Consider the following 17415-nt stretch of genomic DNA (forward strand, 5'->3'; position numbering starts at 1 on the left):
AACCCCGTACTGAAAATTATCATGGTTGGACATTGAGAAATCCCTAGTGGGACAGTCACTAGATGCACGTGTCATAATAAACTAAAACTGTGTGCATTCAGACAATACAATTAATATTGAGCCTCGCAGGACTCTGCAATTCTAAACAACGAGTTGAACAGTGTAAATGACAATAATTGATAACATTTACTGAATACAGCAACCACGCAGGGTCTATTAATAAGCAAAGCTAATAAACGTAGATTTGGATCCGTTAGCGTTTACGAAATACAGCGACCACGCAGGGTCAAATAATACGTAGAGGTGGATCCGTTAACATATTTAAACTAAACGCGTACGACTCACAGGGACATTTAGCATGCATTCTTCTTAACAAAATATAATATGGCGACCACGCAGGGTCGTTACAGTATAGTGTTTTCAAACTTCGCAATGACTAACATTACATCGAACTACTCGTATTTTGAAACTGCCAGTGTATACCCAGCTTATGATCAAGATATAGTTAACAATACTTTAAGTGCTCTTATAATCTAGTTTTGTCACCAAGCTGTTCAAATCGATGCGACCGGCCGGAGAGTGAGCGATGCAATAAGCTGCTTGCATTGTTAGCTTGTCCCTGCGTTGCCAATTATGCGGGGCTGTTTAAAGTAAGGTTGGCAAGTTGTCAGGATGAAAATACGGGACAAATTCGCAATCACGAGTTTAAAATAAGATATAAAATTGCAAAAACACAGTATGTAGATTTTATAAACATTTTTGCTCACCTTATCACCTTCGAAGCAGTTCCTCCTCATTCAAAAGCTACTAATAAGCGGTGTAGATATAAAAAGATAGGTTTATTTGTCATCTGTGTGCGTCATTCCTCGAGCATTGCATTACTGCGACTACCATGTGTTATGGAAAATTCTTTGTTGCAGTGTTTCCAACCTGCTTTATACTTAACATTACTAACCATCAAAGAGAGATGGAAATTTTCTTCCTACACACTGGCGAACGCAGACGGGACCTGATAGGGCTACAGCCCACTCCGAAATTTTGAGAAAATAAATTTCAAATTAAAATAAGGTAACAGCTCAAAAAAAGGAAAGATGTAAACTCAAATATCCCTTAAAATGACTCCAGATTAATATTTTTGTCTTCGAGCAAAATTTTGATAGAGTGGAAAGCTCCAAACATACAAAATACGTTATTGTGTATAGACGAAGGTATTTAGGCATTCAGCCTTTAGATCTGCAGCCCTTCCAGAAAAAAGAATCTGGGTACACCAGTGTTCCTACAACTTGCGAAATATGCAGTCGTTTCGTCCTCCTTGATTCAGAAGACTGTACTCGTACATACACCACTCATATTGAACCACGTTGAACAGAGATGTAAGCAGTGAACCTTTCTACAGACGCCCAAATGTGTTTATTTTATGTTGCCAAAGCAATGGACCCCTGGCGTCGCATCGGTATTAGTACTACTCTCCAAGTTACTGAAACCATATTATTGTACTCCCAATAAGCAATATATTGGACATTTAAATAAGAATTGCCACAAAATTATGCAACTTGCAGACAAGAAAATATAATATTAAATCGTCTTTAGACGGATTGTTATGTTAGACGGAGGTCATACTGGACTAAGAGAGCTTTCAGATCGAAGCAAAAGGTGACAAACGGCACGGAGAATTCACAGAGAAGCGACAAGAGCCCCTTCAGTCCAAAGCAAAACATTCACCCTGCAGTGAGAAAATGGTCCAGTCTTAGTAATACTCAAGCGACACGTGGAGCATGTCGTGTCTCTCCGGTTCGAGAGTTGGCAATAATTACTGAGGATTCGCTTCTAAGCGACACTAGTAGCTTGTCGCCTGTTGCGTGTCGATTGAGGATTTCACCAATCGAACCCAGGCTTGTGCAGCCTGTGATGCCGCTCCGGTGTGAAATGTTGCTATTGATTGGCTCTTTCTGTGTGAAAGCTACGTAAGAGTATCTCTCTTTGGATTTTCCATCATCCCTCTACATCTCCACCCTTCTGTGTCTCTCTTCTCTTTCCACCTTCTTATTTTCATTCTCTCCCTTCCCTCTCTCTTAATATGAATTCTCATGATTCTTCCCTGCTCTATCCATTTTATGTCCCTTTTTATACCTCAACTTCTCTATTGCTTTTTATCTTTTTCTGTCTCCTGTCTTTCCCAAGGTTTATCCTTCTTCCCTGTCTGAATATCCTTCTCCTTTTTCTATCTTCCACTGCTTTATAATCTCCTACTATCACTTTCCCTCTTCGTTTCTGTCTCAATCCTCTATCCTTCTTTCCACTCTTCCTCTATCTGAATACAAGTTGAATATGCGTGTGCTAAAAATGGAAAACATTACAAATGATGAACACAGTAATTCACGAGCGAAGAAGTTGCAAGGCATCACTGTATTCATTAATAAGCAAGTTTTGTCAAACAACAATCTAAACCACACAGATTCAATACAATACCAATGCGAAATTATGTTTAAATACGAACTTGTGAATGAAATATTATTACTTACATTTTCTATAATGCACACCAAGCTAATTGTACTTCCTTGTTCTATGTGATATTCTCCGCTACCTAATATAAAGGCCGTTGGAACGACAATGTGCAGGTTGAAGTAGTGGGACATCGTACCGCCCCCTGTTGATACCTAGAAAAGATTAGAAGAAACTAATTGTTTTATATAAATACATTTCTGAACTTGCTAATTGTTGTCAAATTAAAATTGTCTTTGATGATAACATTTGAGTTAAGGCTCACTTATGCTAATGCTAGGGCGAGAGAACACTTTTCACGTTATCCGATGTAAAGTACGGTATCGAAATACGAAGCATTCGGCAACAGTGTATTTTCCGTTCTCATTGAACTTAACGTTGCGTTCGAGGCTGAAAATTCAAGCGCATCAGATTGGAAACCACATATTTCCAATAACTTTACTCACTTTCCATTTTTCGTTATCTGAACTAATAACGGAGTTGTTGTCCTGTGGTACCAGACCAGTCAACTTGTGAATGCGATTTCATTTCTTGCTCTCTGATTGGCTGTTGGAAAGTTACGGTGCTGTGTTTGTAAGAATATCTTGTTTGCGCTGTACTTTCGGTTAGGTTAGGTTAATTAGATTAGAAAGCAGAAATTTGGGCTAAAAAATAGGAAATAAGACATTCTCACAATCACAGCACCGTAACTTTCCAACAGCCAATCAGAGATCAAGAAATGAAATCGCATTCACAAGTTGACTGGGAAAAGAAATCGCGTATATCACCCTGCTTGTAGACTAATTTGTCATAAATTGTTTGGTTCAAAATATAATATTTATTTTCATCTTCATTTAAGTTGAGTTAAAGATGGAAAATAGAAGCAGTATTATTTATATTCCCAATATTTTTAGTGGAAGAATGAAATAAAAATTGTAAATATATAAGCAACATGCCCAATAGCAAATTATATCTTTCATTGCAATATGTTCAGGAAAAATGTAAACTTTCAATGTAGTCCAAGGCAGCTTGGGATATTAATTTCAAAGTTCGTTGTATGCATAATCTTGATATTTAACATGTTTTTTTGTATTAAATATATACTAATAGCAACAGGAATAGCCTATATTATCAAAATGTTTGAACCCTTTTCTGGAAATTAGCGTGAAATGTGTAATATTTATACCTATTACATACTGACGTAGATGTGATTGTTCCTTTCAGATTTCTAACAGAATTCGTTGCCATACTGCCGATAGAGGGATTACAAAGCGGAGACTTGCATTATGGGTAGCTGTTACAAAGTTTATAACTAAATTGCTTCATGCATATTGTAATATTTATCGCTATCAAATGTTGTAAAATGCATTTATATTACCCTACTTTTGCATGTCACAAATAATGATTTATTTTTCAGATTAATTCGATATTTCACGTTGTTTCTTACATGCGTGTTACAACAACGGGATCGTGTGGAAAAGTGAATACATGTACAAATATAGCTACACAGATTGGATACTCATTTTATTTTCATAACATCTGCAGTTACCAGATGTCACCCTAAACTTACGTATAAATGAGACCAGACTAAAATAAAATTTATAAACGTTGTTTCATTAAATCACGCTAGAATTTATGCGTAAATTACACGAGGAATACATAAATTATTTTTTCATAGTAACTTAACTTTGTCTTGCATAACTTTTCCTGAAGTAAAATTACTCTCGATGGAAATTATTACGTTAAATTGTTTTTGTAAAAGTGCTTGCTGAATAATATTATCCGGCAAACGCTATGCTGTCTCGTACTTAAATGATATACGAACTGCGTAAACGGAGCAAAGCTGCAGAACAAAGGTGTTTTGATGTATTAACAGCGTGCTTTTCATGAAGTAAAGGCGTTAGTCGTTAAGCTGTTCGTCAAGAAAATTGATAATGGGTCGGATGTTCAAAGCGAAAGAAAATGCTCCTACAACCGCGAGGTTTCAGCACTGCCAAAGCACAGCCTTTCCTTCTCGGCAGTGTTGTCAAATGGCATGATAAAAATGAGGTAAACAAAAATTGGTATTTTTACATAAAATTTTTTAATACGTATTAATCCTAAGTAGTTGAATTTAAATAAGTCGTTTGATTTTTATTATTACTTGAAACGTCGTTTTTACTTATAAACATGACTTAGCATTTGGACTCCCTTTCAAATACATTGACGTCATCTTCTACTATGTCAATATCATCTGCATATGCTACCATTTAACTTCAGTTTCTCCTTTGTTCTACATTATTAACTTCATATCAGACACATTAGACGGCGCGAAGTGAGGTTAAAATGGACCAGTATTTCTATATTTGGAGCACTACAGCCAGTAACATCGGGAAATTCCCTTCATATATATATATATATATATATATATATATATATATATATATATATATATATGTAGCTATACACGAATGACTCCCCGCTACTTTGCTTGTGTTGTACTGTTGTCATTTTGTCTTCACATTTTACACATTTCACTACTGAGTTTAATTAGATCGCCTTAAAACAGAACCACATTGAGATGAATAATCAGGGTGACTACTCACCGGGAATTCCTTGAATTCCGAGAATTCTGCGTGAATTATTGGCTTCGGAAATTATACGTGAATTCTGCGTGAATTTATCTCCCTAGACGTGGAAAATTGCAACTTTTATTAATCCAAAACCCATTCAATTTATACATACAAATTCCCTGAAGCTGCGTTGAAAATAAAACAGAACCCGTTTACTTTGTTAGTGTCCTTTATCTATCTGACAAACGGAAGATATTGGAAGCTAAGATATATTGAAGTTCATTAAGCAAATTTGAGTTTGAAATTCTTTTACAATTAACAATTTTTCGTAGTGTATCCGCGTAACATTTGGGACTTGTGTTTATAAATGCATTTCGAGCCTGAGTATGTAAAATAGCAAATGTAAACTCTGCACGTTAAATGAAATATGGTATATACTAAACCGTTTAATTGAATTGAATTGTATTCAATGGGATCATTCAAAACCTTTATATTGTTAATATGCCTTTGTATATGTGTGGGTGGTAAGAAGCGATAATACGTAAGGTTTAAATAGAAAGAAAGCATCTGCTTGTAGCCTTGAATTTTTGAAAAATTTTCCTTGGAAATCGGGAATTATACTTTAATTTTTGTCATTGTTTTAGAATGGCCACCCCGATAATACACACTACACCATCTGTTGGGCACTTTTGTGAGTATTTTCAAAAACTCTGATGTTTGGGCAGTGGATTGAAGAGTCATTGCGAACATGCTCTTCCTCACCCCATTGGGGGGTGTACTACATCCTTACACTCTATCTTGGGAATGTGTGGAGCAGCGTACCATACAGCGTTATGAGAGGAAAGGAGGGGGGAAAATGGGAGCAGGAGAAACGCAGTGCGCGCTGCTGCAAACGGCTGGTAGCTGCAGCCGCTTTTTTTCCTTCCATGCAATCGCTTCCCCTCTTGCACGTTCATTGATCGAACCCTCTGGAGTCGCTACTTGCGCAGAGGACTGTTTTCGTTCGCTTTCTCTACAGATCCCCGGTACAGACTGTAGTTACAATTGTTCTTTTTACCTTTGGTTAAATGGTTGCTTCTTCTGTTTTTGTTCATATCACCTTGTCTTATTTACAGTGGCGGCGATTGGATTCCAAAACTAGGGGAGCAAGGTGGTAGATAAGGTTTAGCATAGTGCGGGAGCAAAAGTGGCAAAAAGTGAGGGGGCAACTGCCCACTCCTCGCCTCCTTAATCGCCGTCACTGCTTGTTCATTATATTTTTGGGTCTTTTCAAAAAAAAAAAAGAAAATCCCTTCGAGCCTGGTTACAAACAAACTTATTATTTTTGAACATTTCAATATTTAGATTCATTACTACTATACGAGATATTATTATCTTAAAGAAAATAACTTCTTTGGAATTAATAAATTCCAATACTTAGGAGCAATGTTAACAAAATTATACTAATTAAAATTATACTAATTTTAAATTGAAAACAATTTTGAGGAGTACATAGTTCACATAATATAATCTCATGTTGGGTGTATCTGTGTAAATATGAAAACGAGAGGGGAAGATGGATAATTAACACACGATTAGGACACAATCTTCGGATTTTTATGAAATTTACGAAAATATGTGTCTAGTAGCGAAACACCATGTACAATTTGAAGATTTATATTTTCCGTAGTACTTGTGTAACCTCAGAACGAATTGACGCTAGATGGAACAACGTCAGTTTATTAGACTTTTCTGTTTTTTTTTATCTTACAAATGAACACAGAACGTCTTCTCTAGCTTCACGCAATTTGAAAATGTAATTTTTGTGAAGTTTTTCACATGAAAGAACTTCATATTGAAACTGTACCAGAATTTTAAAAATTTGAATAACGTTTCCTTATATGAATTGTGCACCTTTGGTGATAATAGGTGTTACTAAACCTACTGTCAACGATAGGACCTATTGGGCAATTCTGCGACATGTCTGATGCGGCGTACGCTAAAACTGAACCCATAATTACGCGCACACATGTCTAATAATGCATACGTGGATAGATTATAAGGGCCAAGTTTAGAGCTTAGTATTTAGTTTTAGCGTTTGTTGAAAACTCGGTATTCCCTGCACCAGACCCCTTTAAAGACATTTTTCACCTGTTTCTAAAGTATTGATGAAGTTTTAATGTACCATTGTCCCAGCGCCACTGCTTGGAACCTATTACGGTTTTTAGCAGCGTTTCGAACAGCAAGATTTGGCTCCAAATGAACATACTTGGCAACAGTGCTTCTCTGTACCAAAAGAGGGGAAGAATGCTTGTCTTTCCCCCCAAAAGCTAGCTGACGTAATTCAATATGGCGTCGCGGTAGCCGTGTCTGCGAATAGAGAACGCGCGTGTGCCCCAAAAGGAGAGGCAGGTCTTATCTGAATGCACTGCGTTGGGTTTAATACGGTGCTTGGTTTAATGTTCCAAGACATCCTGTGAGCTTTCTGCGGCATGCTAATGCTTTTTAAAACACAGAGCACGGGAATTTTGGGTCTCAAAAGCATTAATAAGTGAGTGAAATTTTGCATGGGAAATGAGATCGCTCCGGGAGATGCTTTTTAATAGTTTCTTCCAAACCAGCCAGTGAGAATGAACATCTGTTCTCTTGCAGTTCTCTAAAAGTCTCTGAAGATGCAATATCTTCTGGGTTGTATATTCTTTATTGGTGGGGCCATGTTCAGATGTAACCAATGTGATATCTGAGGCTATATAAATGTCTGCACTCCCGTGATTGTCCAGTCGGTATAGAGCGTTCGATTCCCGGTGGAGGCACATAGTTGTTCGGATACCAGTTTAAACTGTAGGTCCAGTCTCGATTATCCTTAGTGTGAATAAAGTGTACTTAAAACAGCAAACTTAATCCATCAATCGAGAGACGCGGGTTCGGTTCCTGGGATGGATGATCTCAAGTGGGAATTTTTTCCGACAATGCCCGTGCGTAAAGCTTCTCTGGGGTTCACCTAACATCTAATCAGTAAGTCCATGTGGGGCTGTAGTGGAGCTTATACGCCGTATACCCTGTGGTTGGCCTTAATAGCATTTACCTCCCCTTTCAGTACGTATACTTTCTTCGTTCGACTACTGTAGTTTTTATCTTGAAATGCAATCATAAAAATTTGTACTTTTTTCATAATGGTTTATTTTAAGAATAAATTTTCTAAATATTTATTATACCATCAATTATATGTTTTCTAGAAGATAAATGATTTCAGAAATATATTTAATGGAAACATTATCTGAATGGAAGTTTTACGAAAAGTAGCGTATATTCTGTAAGAAATCAGGGACTACAGCAATGGATACATGGGGACGCTTCAGCCGAAATAGAGAATATGTGGAACCCTATAGCTTTTCCCGTAATTCGTCATTTCTCGTAATTTTGTTATTTAGCGTCAGTTTTCTTCCACTGTTTGATAATCGCGACGATGAGGATTAGATTAAATTGATGAAGGGACACTCAAATTTAACACACATTCCCAAGCCGTGACTCAAAACTCGGGAACTCTTGTGGTGGGATCGAGAATCGAACACGTAACGTGCTCGGCCAACGAACCGGTCTTATAACTTTGCAGAATCCCACGCCAAAGTAATTTATTTTGCATCCGAACAAAATTAACTACATTAAATCGTTAAATACATTTTTTATGTTTTCGCCTTATTTGGCCAACCCTACAAACTTATACAACTTCAGGGAACCATAAAACGAAAAACAATTTTTCTATTACTATGTAGTCGTGCCGCAAGATGGCAACACTATTCTAGACTCGATAAAAGTAATTCTGGTTGCGATTTTCGAGTTGCATATTATCTGAGGAAATTGCAATTATGAAAAAAAAATATTTACTAATAAAATTTGATTGCAATACTACCTGTGTGCTAGCAAAATCCTCTTGTTACGTTCAGTAATTCGTATCTCATTATCTAAACTGTAACAAAAATTGTTAAGTTAGAAACGGTTACTTTTTTAAAACAGATTGATCAATAAAGTTTCATGTCGGGAGTAATTTGGTTAAAATTGGATGCTAGTCAGTTGTTAGACCATTACTAGGAATGCCAAATGCCAAATGTTGACGCCCCTCATCTCAAGTCAGAGTTCCTGACCTATCTCAGGTCACAAGAAGATAAAGTTTTTCAAAAAAGTTTTGATCCACCTTAGTTGAGCTTCAAATAAAGTTCTGATTTTTCGATAATTTCAAGAACTATTGCCATTAGTTAAATAATCTTTAAAGGTGTATATTTTAAGTATTTTTGATAGTTTTACTTTGTAAGTTTTGAAAAAATTATGTCATAGGTAATTAGCATGGAAAGGAAAAAGCATGAACCTATCATTGCAAGAATGATATGTTTCGATATTATCAAGTTTGCGATAGAAATCAATGGGTCTGGAAAATATAAAAAATAATAAACTATAAAAATAAAATTAATTTTAGTTCGTATATTTTGCGGTTCGAAATTGGTATTTTGAACTGGAAAGAGTTCTTTACGAAAAGAGTATGAAAGCTCAAATACAAAACGAAATAATTGATTGGTTGCGGGAAGCCAATGAACAGCGGCGCTTGAGATAAAAATGGAGAAGAGAGAACTTTATTCTTCAGTGTAATCGATAATTTGTTTGCCTTTTTCTCTAGAATTTTAGCCACGCCCACTGTATTCCGTTTCTTTTCCGCCTGATTTCATGTGATCCCTGAAGAAGGGTCACGCAATGTTTCCATCAGTAGAGAGTCGCATCCAAGATCACGTGAAATTAATATTTTCTCTTTTAGAAAGGCTTTGGTTTCGCATCGTTGAAAAATGTGGATATGAGACTGTGTTATAAAGATCTTATCATATGAGTGTCCCTTTATCTCTCAATACTGAACGTTCTTACAATACCTTTACATTATGTTTCTCTACAGAGTATTAATGCCTCCTAGATGGCGCTCTGATACAAACTAAAATTGTAGGTACTAAAACATGCGAGAATGGCATGATTATACACCCTAAAATTTGGAGAAAGGGCATGATTATTGCCACTAAAGCATGAAGAGAGACGATTATAGGCACTAAATCTTGGAGAAAAGCCCAGAGTATAAGCACTAAAATTTGAAGATAAGACACCTAGAGTGCGCGTCAAATCTCCTGCATATGGCGATAGCCAATAGCAGCGCCCTGGAGCTGTGCCATGTAGAAATCTCGCACGGAAAAGAGACAGCGTGGTTGAGCGAAACATCTTGTCACGGAAGTAGGCAACGCCGCACGTCTGTGATTCGCTGGTGCTGTTCAGCCGTTCAAGGCCATATGCAGGAGATTTGACGCGCACTTTAGCACTAAAACTTGAAGAAAATACAAGATTATATACATTAATTATGGAGGAAACGCACGATTATAGACACCAAACTTGGAGAAAAGACACGATTATCGGCACTAAACATTTATTATTATTATTATTTGAAGTAGGATTACACTTAAGCTTACAGTTTATTTACACTGATTATCTTACTATGAAAGGATAGGATTATAGACACCAAACCTTGGAGATATGGCAAGAGTACGGGCACTAAAACATGGAGAAAAGACACGATTCTATGCCACCCCAAGCATTTTCTAAATCATCAATTTTCATAATCATACAATAACATATGTGGTATAGTCGGTAGGCGTAGACTGCCACACGGGAGACCCGGGTTTGGTTATCAAAATAAAGTCGGGCTTTTTACGGCCTCGGACCTACATAAAGCGTCTTTGGGATTCGCTCAGCAAGAAGAAATATTTCGATTTCTTCCTAATAAGATGCCAGGGTTGCTGGTTTGTTACGATATACAAGATCCTTCTTTTTCAAACTCATACCCCGACTTCGAACATACATTCTCAAATGTAAACTACATCTTTAAAATGTTTTGTGCTCCTGGATAGATTGTCATTTTGTTTGACGGTTGTGTGAATCCCATGGCCACTTTAGCATTCATGTGATTAAACGAAATATTTAGAGAGAACTTCATACTACGCATTGCTACTGTAGTTTGATTCGGAAAAGAAGTCCTTCGATAACAATTAGTAAAGTGTGTGTACATTGTTGGGTGAATGAATCATTATATTGATCATACAGTTTAAACATCAGAAAACAAGGTATGATAGATAATATGCAGGGAACGGCATTGTATGTAAACACGTCTCTCCATATTATATTAAAATTAATGTTATATTTCGCAAAATTGTAGCGTATATGCTCGAAATATGGTATTTTTATTTTTTAGCATATGTTATATATTTGTAATTTATTTTTGTATGTTATTTCCGATATATTCAAATATTTTCCGACATATATTCCATATTTATGCTATCACTACATGTTCGCTTGCATTAAATACCAAAGGTTTCCCGTTGATCTGTATTTTGTTTGTTTTGTACTCTGTGTTTATTATATATATATTGACAATGAACAATGCGTGTTATCTTAACGTTATATCAACAATAGAGAATATAAACTCAGGCTTTCGCGGTGAAATTCATTGTGTATCATAAATAAGGGTGCCCCAAAAGTAACGCAGGATTTTAATTGTGCGCCATTCTTTCCCCGCAGGGTTGGCAGCGTTCTGAGAGGTCACATGTTGTAGGAAGAACATTGCGGTTAGTCAATACGGAGCGCTACATAACGAAGGAGCGAGTGGCGATCGTTAAAATTTGTTACAAGTACGGAAACTGTGGGCAAATTAACTGACATTTTCGATAGGAGAATCGCCCCAAGTGAAACAACTATGCGACCTCACACCGTGCGATTTTTCTCCTCTGGGGATTCATTAAGTCCAAAGTTTATGCTGCGAAGATAACAACGATTCGTGAATTGAAAGCAGAAATTCGATGAGCTATTGACGGCATTGAGCACAGTTATGCGAGAAAGTGATTCAGAATTTTGTCAAAAGAATTCGAGTGTCAAATGCGTCGTGGATGACATTTTGTCAGATATTCTCTTCCACATTTAATGGCAATGTTCACCCTTTCATATAATGTAATAACTCTGCCAACAAATAAATATATTAAATGTTTTTTCCTTAAATTATATCCTGCGTTAATTTTGGGACACCCTATATTCCCACTACTTCATGAAATGTTGAACGTAGTTTCAGTCAATATAAATCTATCATTATCGTCAACAGGGGGAGACTCGTGTTTAAAGTTTGGAAGTTCACTGTTTTGATAATAAAGAACAAAGCATGTTTTGTATTTGAATTTTACATAACTAACACTTTTTAGGTACTTACGTAACATAAGTAACTTTCTTAGCTTTACACTCTTCCTTTTACATTCGGCACATTCAAAGCTTCTATCAGAAGTTTGTATCTGTTTTGTTAAATCCCAAAATCTGAATGCAATCACGCATGCACATATTTCTCCAAAATTGAAATAAGTCTAGGAATTGGAAAGATATTTCTTGCTTTCTTTCGAGCAGTCTCTGTCTCTCTCGTTGAATGTGTCTTGTCATTCGAGTGAAATTGACAATAAAGAAAGATTCCACAAAACAAGATTGTTAGTAAAGTTTTTCAGAAGAGGGAGAAGGGAGAAAGAAAAAAATTCAGAAACCTTAAAAAAAAAAAACTGCTAAATGTAAACGTTGTTGGGAAAGATTGGAATTACAGATAAACGTTGAAGAGCAGACAGACGAATATTTATTTTCTTCTGAGTTTTTCTCCCTCGGGGAAGTAGAGAAGAAAACTTATTCCAGCTGTGTGTGTTTTTCGAAGATAAGTATGAACGTTTGAGAACTGAATCGTTTTGGTGCTTCGGGGGAAGACTTCAGTTCCACTTGTAGCAACGAATTCAACATCTTAAGCAAACCACCCTTCCATGTCAAATTTACAGCATGCTCGTGAAGTTCAAAGATCATAATAATCTTACAAGGAAAAAACAAACTATATATATCTATACATTTACACTTGTATAAGGGGTGACCATTTCTCAAGACACCAAATGACAACCTCATTTCCACATCACTTCACTGGACAGCAATTTGCAGACTAACGAGGCTCTGGCGTCTGGGCCTAGCCAGTATTATCCTCTAAGGCACTTTGTTATGCGTTGCTCATTTCTTTCATCTTATCAGCATTCAACCTCATCTTCGCAATTAGCAAAGATTGGCGGAAAAGCGAAGTAAAATAACTAAAACAATTGATCAATCAAATACTTGGTGAAAATATTTTCGAGTAATACTTGTTTCTATGCTTTCATTGTTTCTTACAATTTCTCTACATTCTATCGATTGATTTGCTTTATTTTACTTCGCTTTTGGTGCCAATTTTGGCTAATTTGCGAAGATGGGGATGATGATGAAATGATGAATCGACACTCACAAACATCCATGTCAAGGCCAGGTTTCGAACCCGGGACCCCTGACGTCGTAGCGCGATCTAATAGCCACTCCACCACGGGGGCTGGCTCTACATTCTATTGTCAATTCTTAAAACATTATTAATAAATACATTTCTATGTAGAACTGAAATTGTCATAGAAAGAAATGTACCAGTTAGGATTTTACCAGAAAAGTTAGTTTTCTTTCTATGAAGATTTGTAGACTTTCATTACAGAAGTTCGATTCAGGGTACAATAATCACTATACCGTCGCACGAATGCCAAAATCATGAATCTGCAAATTGTGACTTTTTTCACCTAGTGCAGTTTCTGGCTACTTTTTGTTGGTTGATTCCTTTGCGGGTTCACACGACCTAATAAGCAGTTATAAGTAAGTACATATTTTACCGATCACATTTATTCAAATGCAAAATCTTCTTTTTCTGAGGACATTGAATATTAAAATGCTTTTATCTCAAACTAAGATTTAGACCATTCCTGGTTTGGTGCCACGATATAGAAATGCTATTGTAAAATTGCCTGTTTTGGCTGTTACTGCCTATTTTTGTGCATAAAAATGCGTTAACAAAAGGTGAAAAGTGTGTTTTGGTGCCCTCCTATTCAGGTTTTCTCACGGATATGAAAAAAAGGACATTCAAGATGATTTCAACTCTGGTAACAGTTTACATTTTTAATCGCAAGTGAACTATATTTACAGATCTATAAATATTGCTATATCGAGATGATACCTTCTTTCCAAGTTGAGAGGATGGTGTCTTATTGCAGTGGTGCCTTGAGAATTGAAACTTTTTCTGCTTTGAAAACTGATAAAGTGGTAACTAATGAATAAATCTATAATAATGTTTGTTTCTGTTACACAAAGATTATATTAGGCAATAAGGCTTGTTGACGTTATGGAATAATTATATGTTGGTTGTGAGATATTGAATGTTACCGAAGCGACATGCGACAGCAACGTTTCACACCGTACCGAAATGACAGGTCCCACAATCCTGCGTTCGATAGGTGAAACCCTCAAGCAACGTGTCGCTTTTTACTTCGGTGTGATATTTTCCTTAGGTTTTGAATTAATTAAAATAATTAAGGCTTAATTTGCGTTAGTTATTTCGGTACAATCATATTGCATAATATCGCTCCTATTCTAGCAGTTTTTGGTACATGCAAACCCGGGCTGTTGTAATGAGCAAACAGTGGCAAAATACCCTTGTTGAAATAGATGATATACACTTAATTTGTGCATATACACGAATTAGTTTTATAAATGTTGATTAACTCAACCCGTTTAGTTTAGAATTAGCAATATGTTTAGTGAAAATAACAAAATATAATAAATACTGCCATCTATCGAGTAGAAAGTTTGCAGAGGTATTAATGTTGGGAAACTCGACGAAAGGCCAAAGGCCAAGATAAATTAGAAAGAAATGTCGAGGTGGGTTCATGTTTTCAAGGATGCGGACAGAGGAAATAACATTTGATTTTATGAATGTCAGAAAGTAAGTTAATAGTTTTGATTATGATGCAATGGCACAAGGCAGGCAATGATACACACGGCAGTTTAGAACAACCCTGAACTAAGATTGAAGTGCATTCAGCAGTGCCACCTAGCGTGTCCGAACTGGTGTAAAAATTGTATGATGGAAGTTGATGGTGGTCGTACCAATTCTGCAGTTTTTTCTGTTCAGATGTTTAGTCATGTAAGGTAGATTTATTTGAAGATGATTTACTTTATATGCTAACACGATTGTCGCACTATCTGCAACACTGTGTGACGTTCCTTTTGGGTAAATATTGCAACGTCACGGTAACTTGTCCAATCTCCTTACATGGTAAAGTTATGCGACTCTCCTTAAATTATGACTGCAATTATTATCCTTCTCTGGACGTGATGTCAAAATGAAAAGTAATCAATTACCTTTAACCCAAGGTTTATTGACATCTTATTCTCATTATTAGCACACATATCAATACAATACCGCAATTATCATGCATAGCACTATCATAATCTATCTACAGCTATATTTTTAAACTGTCTCTCCATGCATCTTCTCGTGTTGTGTACCTTATTCTGTCAAAAAGCCACCTGTCAATACTGTCAATAATACACTGTCTCGTGGCTAAATTATAAATGTTTCTAGAAGCATACCTCTTCTTTGAGAATCATGTGGAAACCGGAAGCAAGTCCATTTCAGGTGGAAATGCACTTGACACTCCATTCAAGTCTTTTCACTAAGATGCATCTCTTGGTTCAGATTCAGATTATCTAGCCTCAGTTTTTGTTGAGTATCATTGTTGCACCTATTTTGTTCTATCGCAAAAGTATGATTGAATCATTTTTTTGTGTTATTTTACGCCGCTTTCTGCCACGATGAATATGAGTGATGATATGATGAAATTGATGAAGAGACAAGGAACACATATGCTCAGGCCGGGATTCTATCCCATCGAATTTTACTTGAAAGAATAAATTGATGTATTTCACGAACTAATAGTCCGATTTTGATTGAACTTGTGGCATTTGAAAGATAAAAATTCGTTTCTTCTGTTGCGTATAATAAATATTCTTCAAAGTAACTTCAATAAGGATGATCTCAATAATAAAACACACAACAGTAAACAAACAAAATGTAATAGCCGGAAAATCACAAGGCATAACAGTTGGTGCTTCACATTACTATTGAGTCACAATTTGTTTCCGGGACGAGAGATGTCAAATGTTAATGCCTTACGAAGGTACATGTCATTAACCCACTCGCGCGTAGTATGTTGATAAAATAATTTTAGAGACGTATTTCATTGTTTCTTTCATATATTTTTAGTCCCAGTACACGCTACTGCGGTCACCCCCCATGCAATCCTGTTCCCTTACACGTATCCATTGGTCGAGGTCTCTTGAGCCACCACTTGCTCAGATACTTGCTTTCGTTCGCTCGCTCCAAAGATTCCTCGGACAGAGTATAGCGTTGAAAATAATTATAGGAGTGGAAACAGAACTGAAATATGAAAGAAATATGGGAAAATTCTGATAGGTAGAAAGAGATAGAGAGAGAAATGAAGAAAGGTAATAAGAAAGAGTGAGAGGATAGGAGAAGTGAGCTGAATGATGATAGAAAGGCGAGAGAACGAAATAAGACAAAAAGGGTAAGAGGAAGGTAAACGCACAATCATGAAATTAGGCGGATGACAGAAGTTCGCGCTGTTGCCACATCGGAGCACAACCCCGTGTGTTCTCAGGTTTAAGAGAATGAATTATCTCGTGGTAGAGTTGGTCTTCGTAATCCATGTGATACAAACTGACAGTATTTGCTCGAACGGTCATGGATGACACAAAAGTGCCCCGGAGAGAGGTCGGTCTGACGCTCGAACTAGGCAACGCAGCCCGGTTGACGTTGACACATTTGTCCCGCTCTCACTTTGCTTTTCCCAAATGTGGCACAAGCATAGTTCTGTCCGTCCGCCTATTTTCATGGTCGTGCGTTTAGTGCATAGCGTGACAGTATGTCATGCAATTTTCAATGGGTATTAAATGGATTCTTTGTCGACTTCATCCAATATATTTACAATAAATCCACTCTAAGTTCTTCATAGTTTAAACCTCACCGGAAACTTTCTCATATTTTTAAATACTCCTTCGATGTGTAAATCATCATTACGTAGTCAAAATAATAGTTCGTATCGTACCCAAGGTATTGGATAGACATGACAAGTCTTGTCATTCTTAACATAGTAGGAAACGGAGATAGGAATGCGGAATAAGGAATGAGGGAAACGTGAGGTTATTGACTTGGGAGACGAGGAGGCTTGGAGCGTTGGAATTGACAGGGAGTGAGTTCAATTGGCGAGAATACGAGAGAGAGTAAGGACTGCGGATTGTGAGAGAGAAGCGAAGTGGAGAACGATTATTGGACAATGGTGTGTGATGAGATTGATGTCTGACATGGAGGTCAGACAAGTGACATTTGAGAGGACAAGTGTGGGAATAATCTTCGTCTATTTGTAAGGCAAGTAATATCCTTTTCTAA

The 17415-nt window shown here is 36.7% G+C and overlaps 1 protein-coding gene across 2 annotated transcripts in view; it reads right to left on the reverse strand.

Moving 5' to 3' along the window:
- LOC145996322 (lachesin-like) overlaps positions 1-17415 on the reverse strand; it is a 414321-nt gene that overhangs the window by 71795 nt on the left and 325111 nt on the right. For both annotated transcript variants that reach the window (XM_083132778.1, XM_083132827.1), the window contains exon 6: positions 2523-2657. In XM_083132778.1, coding sequence (XP_082988904.1) covers positions 2523-2657 — 135 coding nt within the window. The remainder of the gene's footprint in view (positions 1-2522; positions 2658-17415) is intronic.

Source organism: Lepisma saccharinum, chromosome 1, assembly GCF_977018435.1.
Source record: "Lepisma saccharinum chromosome 1, izLepSacc3.1, whole genome shotgun sequence".
Taxonomy (NCBI): Eukaryota; Metazoa; Arthropoda; class Insecta; order Zygentoma; family Lepismatidae; genus Lepisma; species Lepisma saccharinum.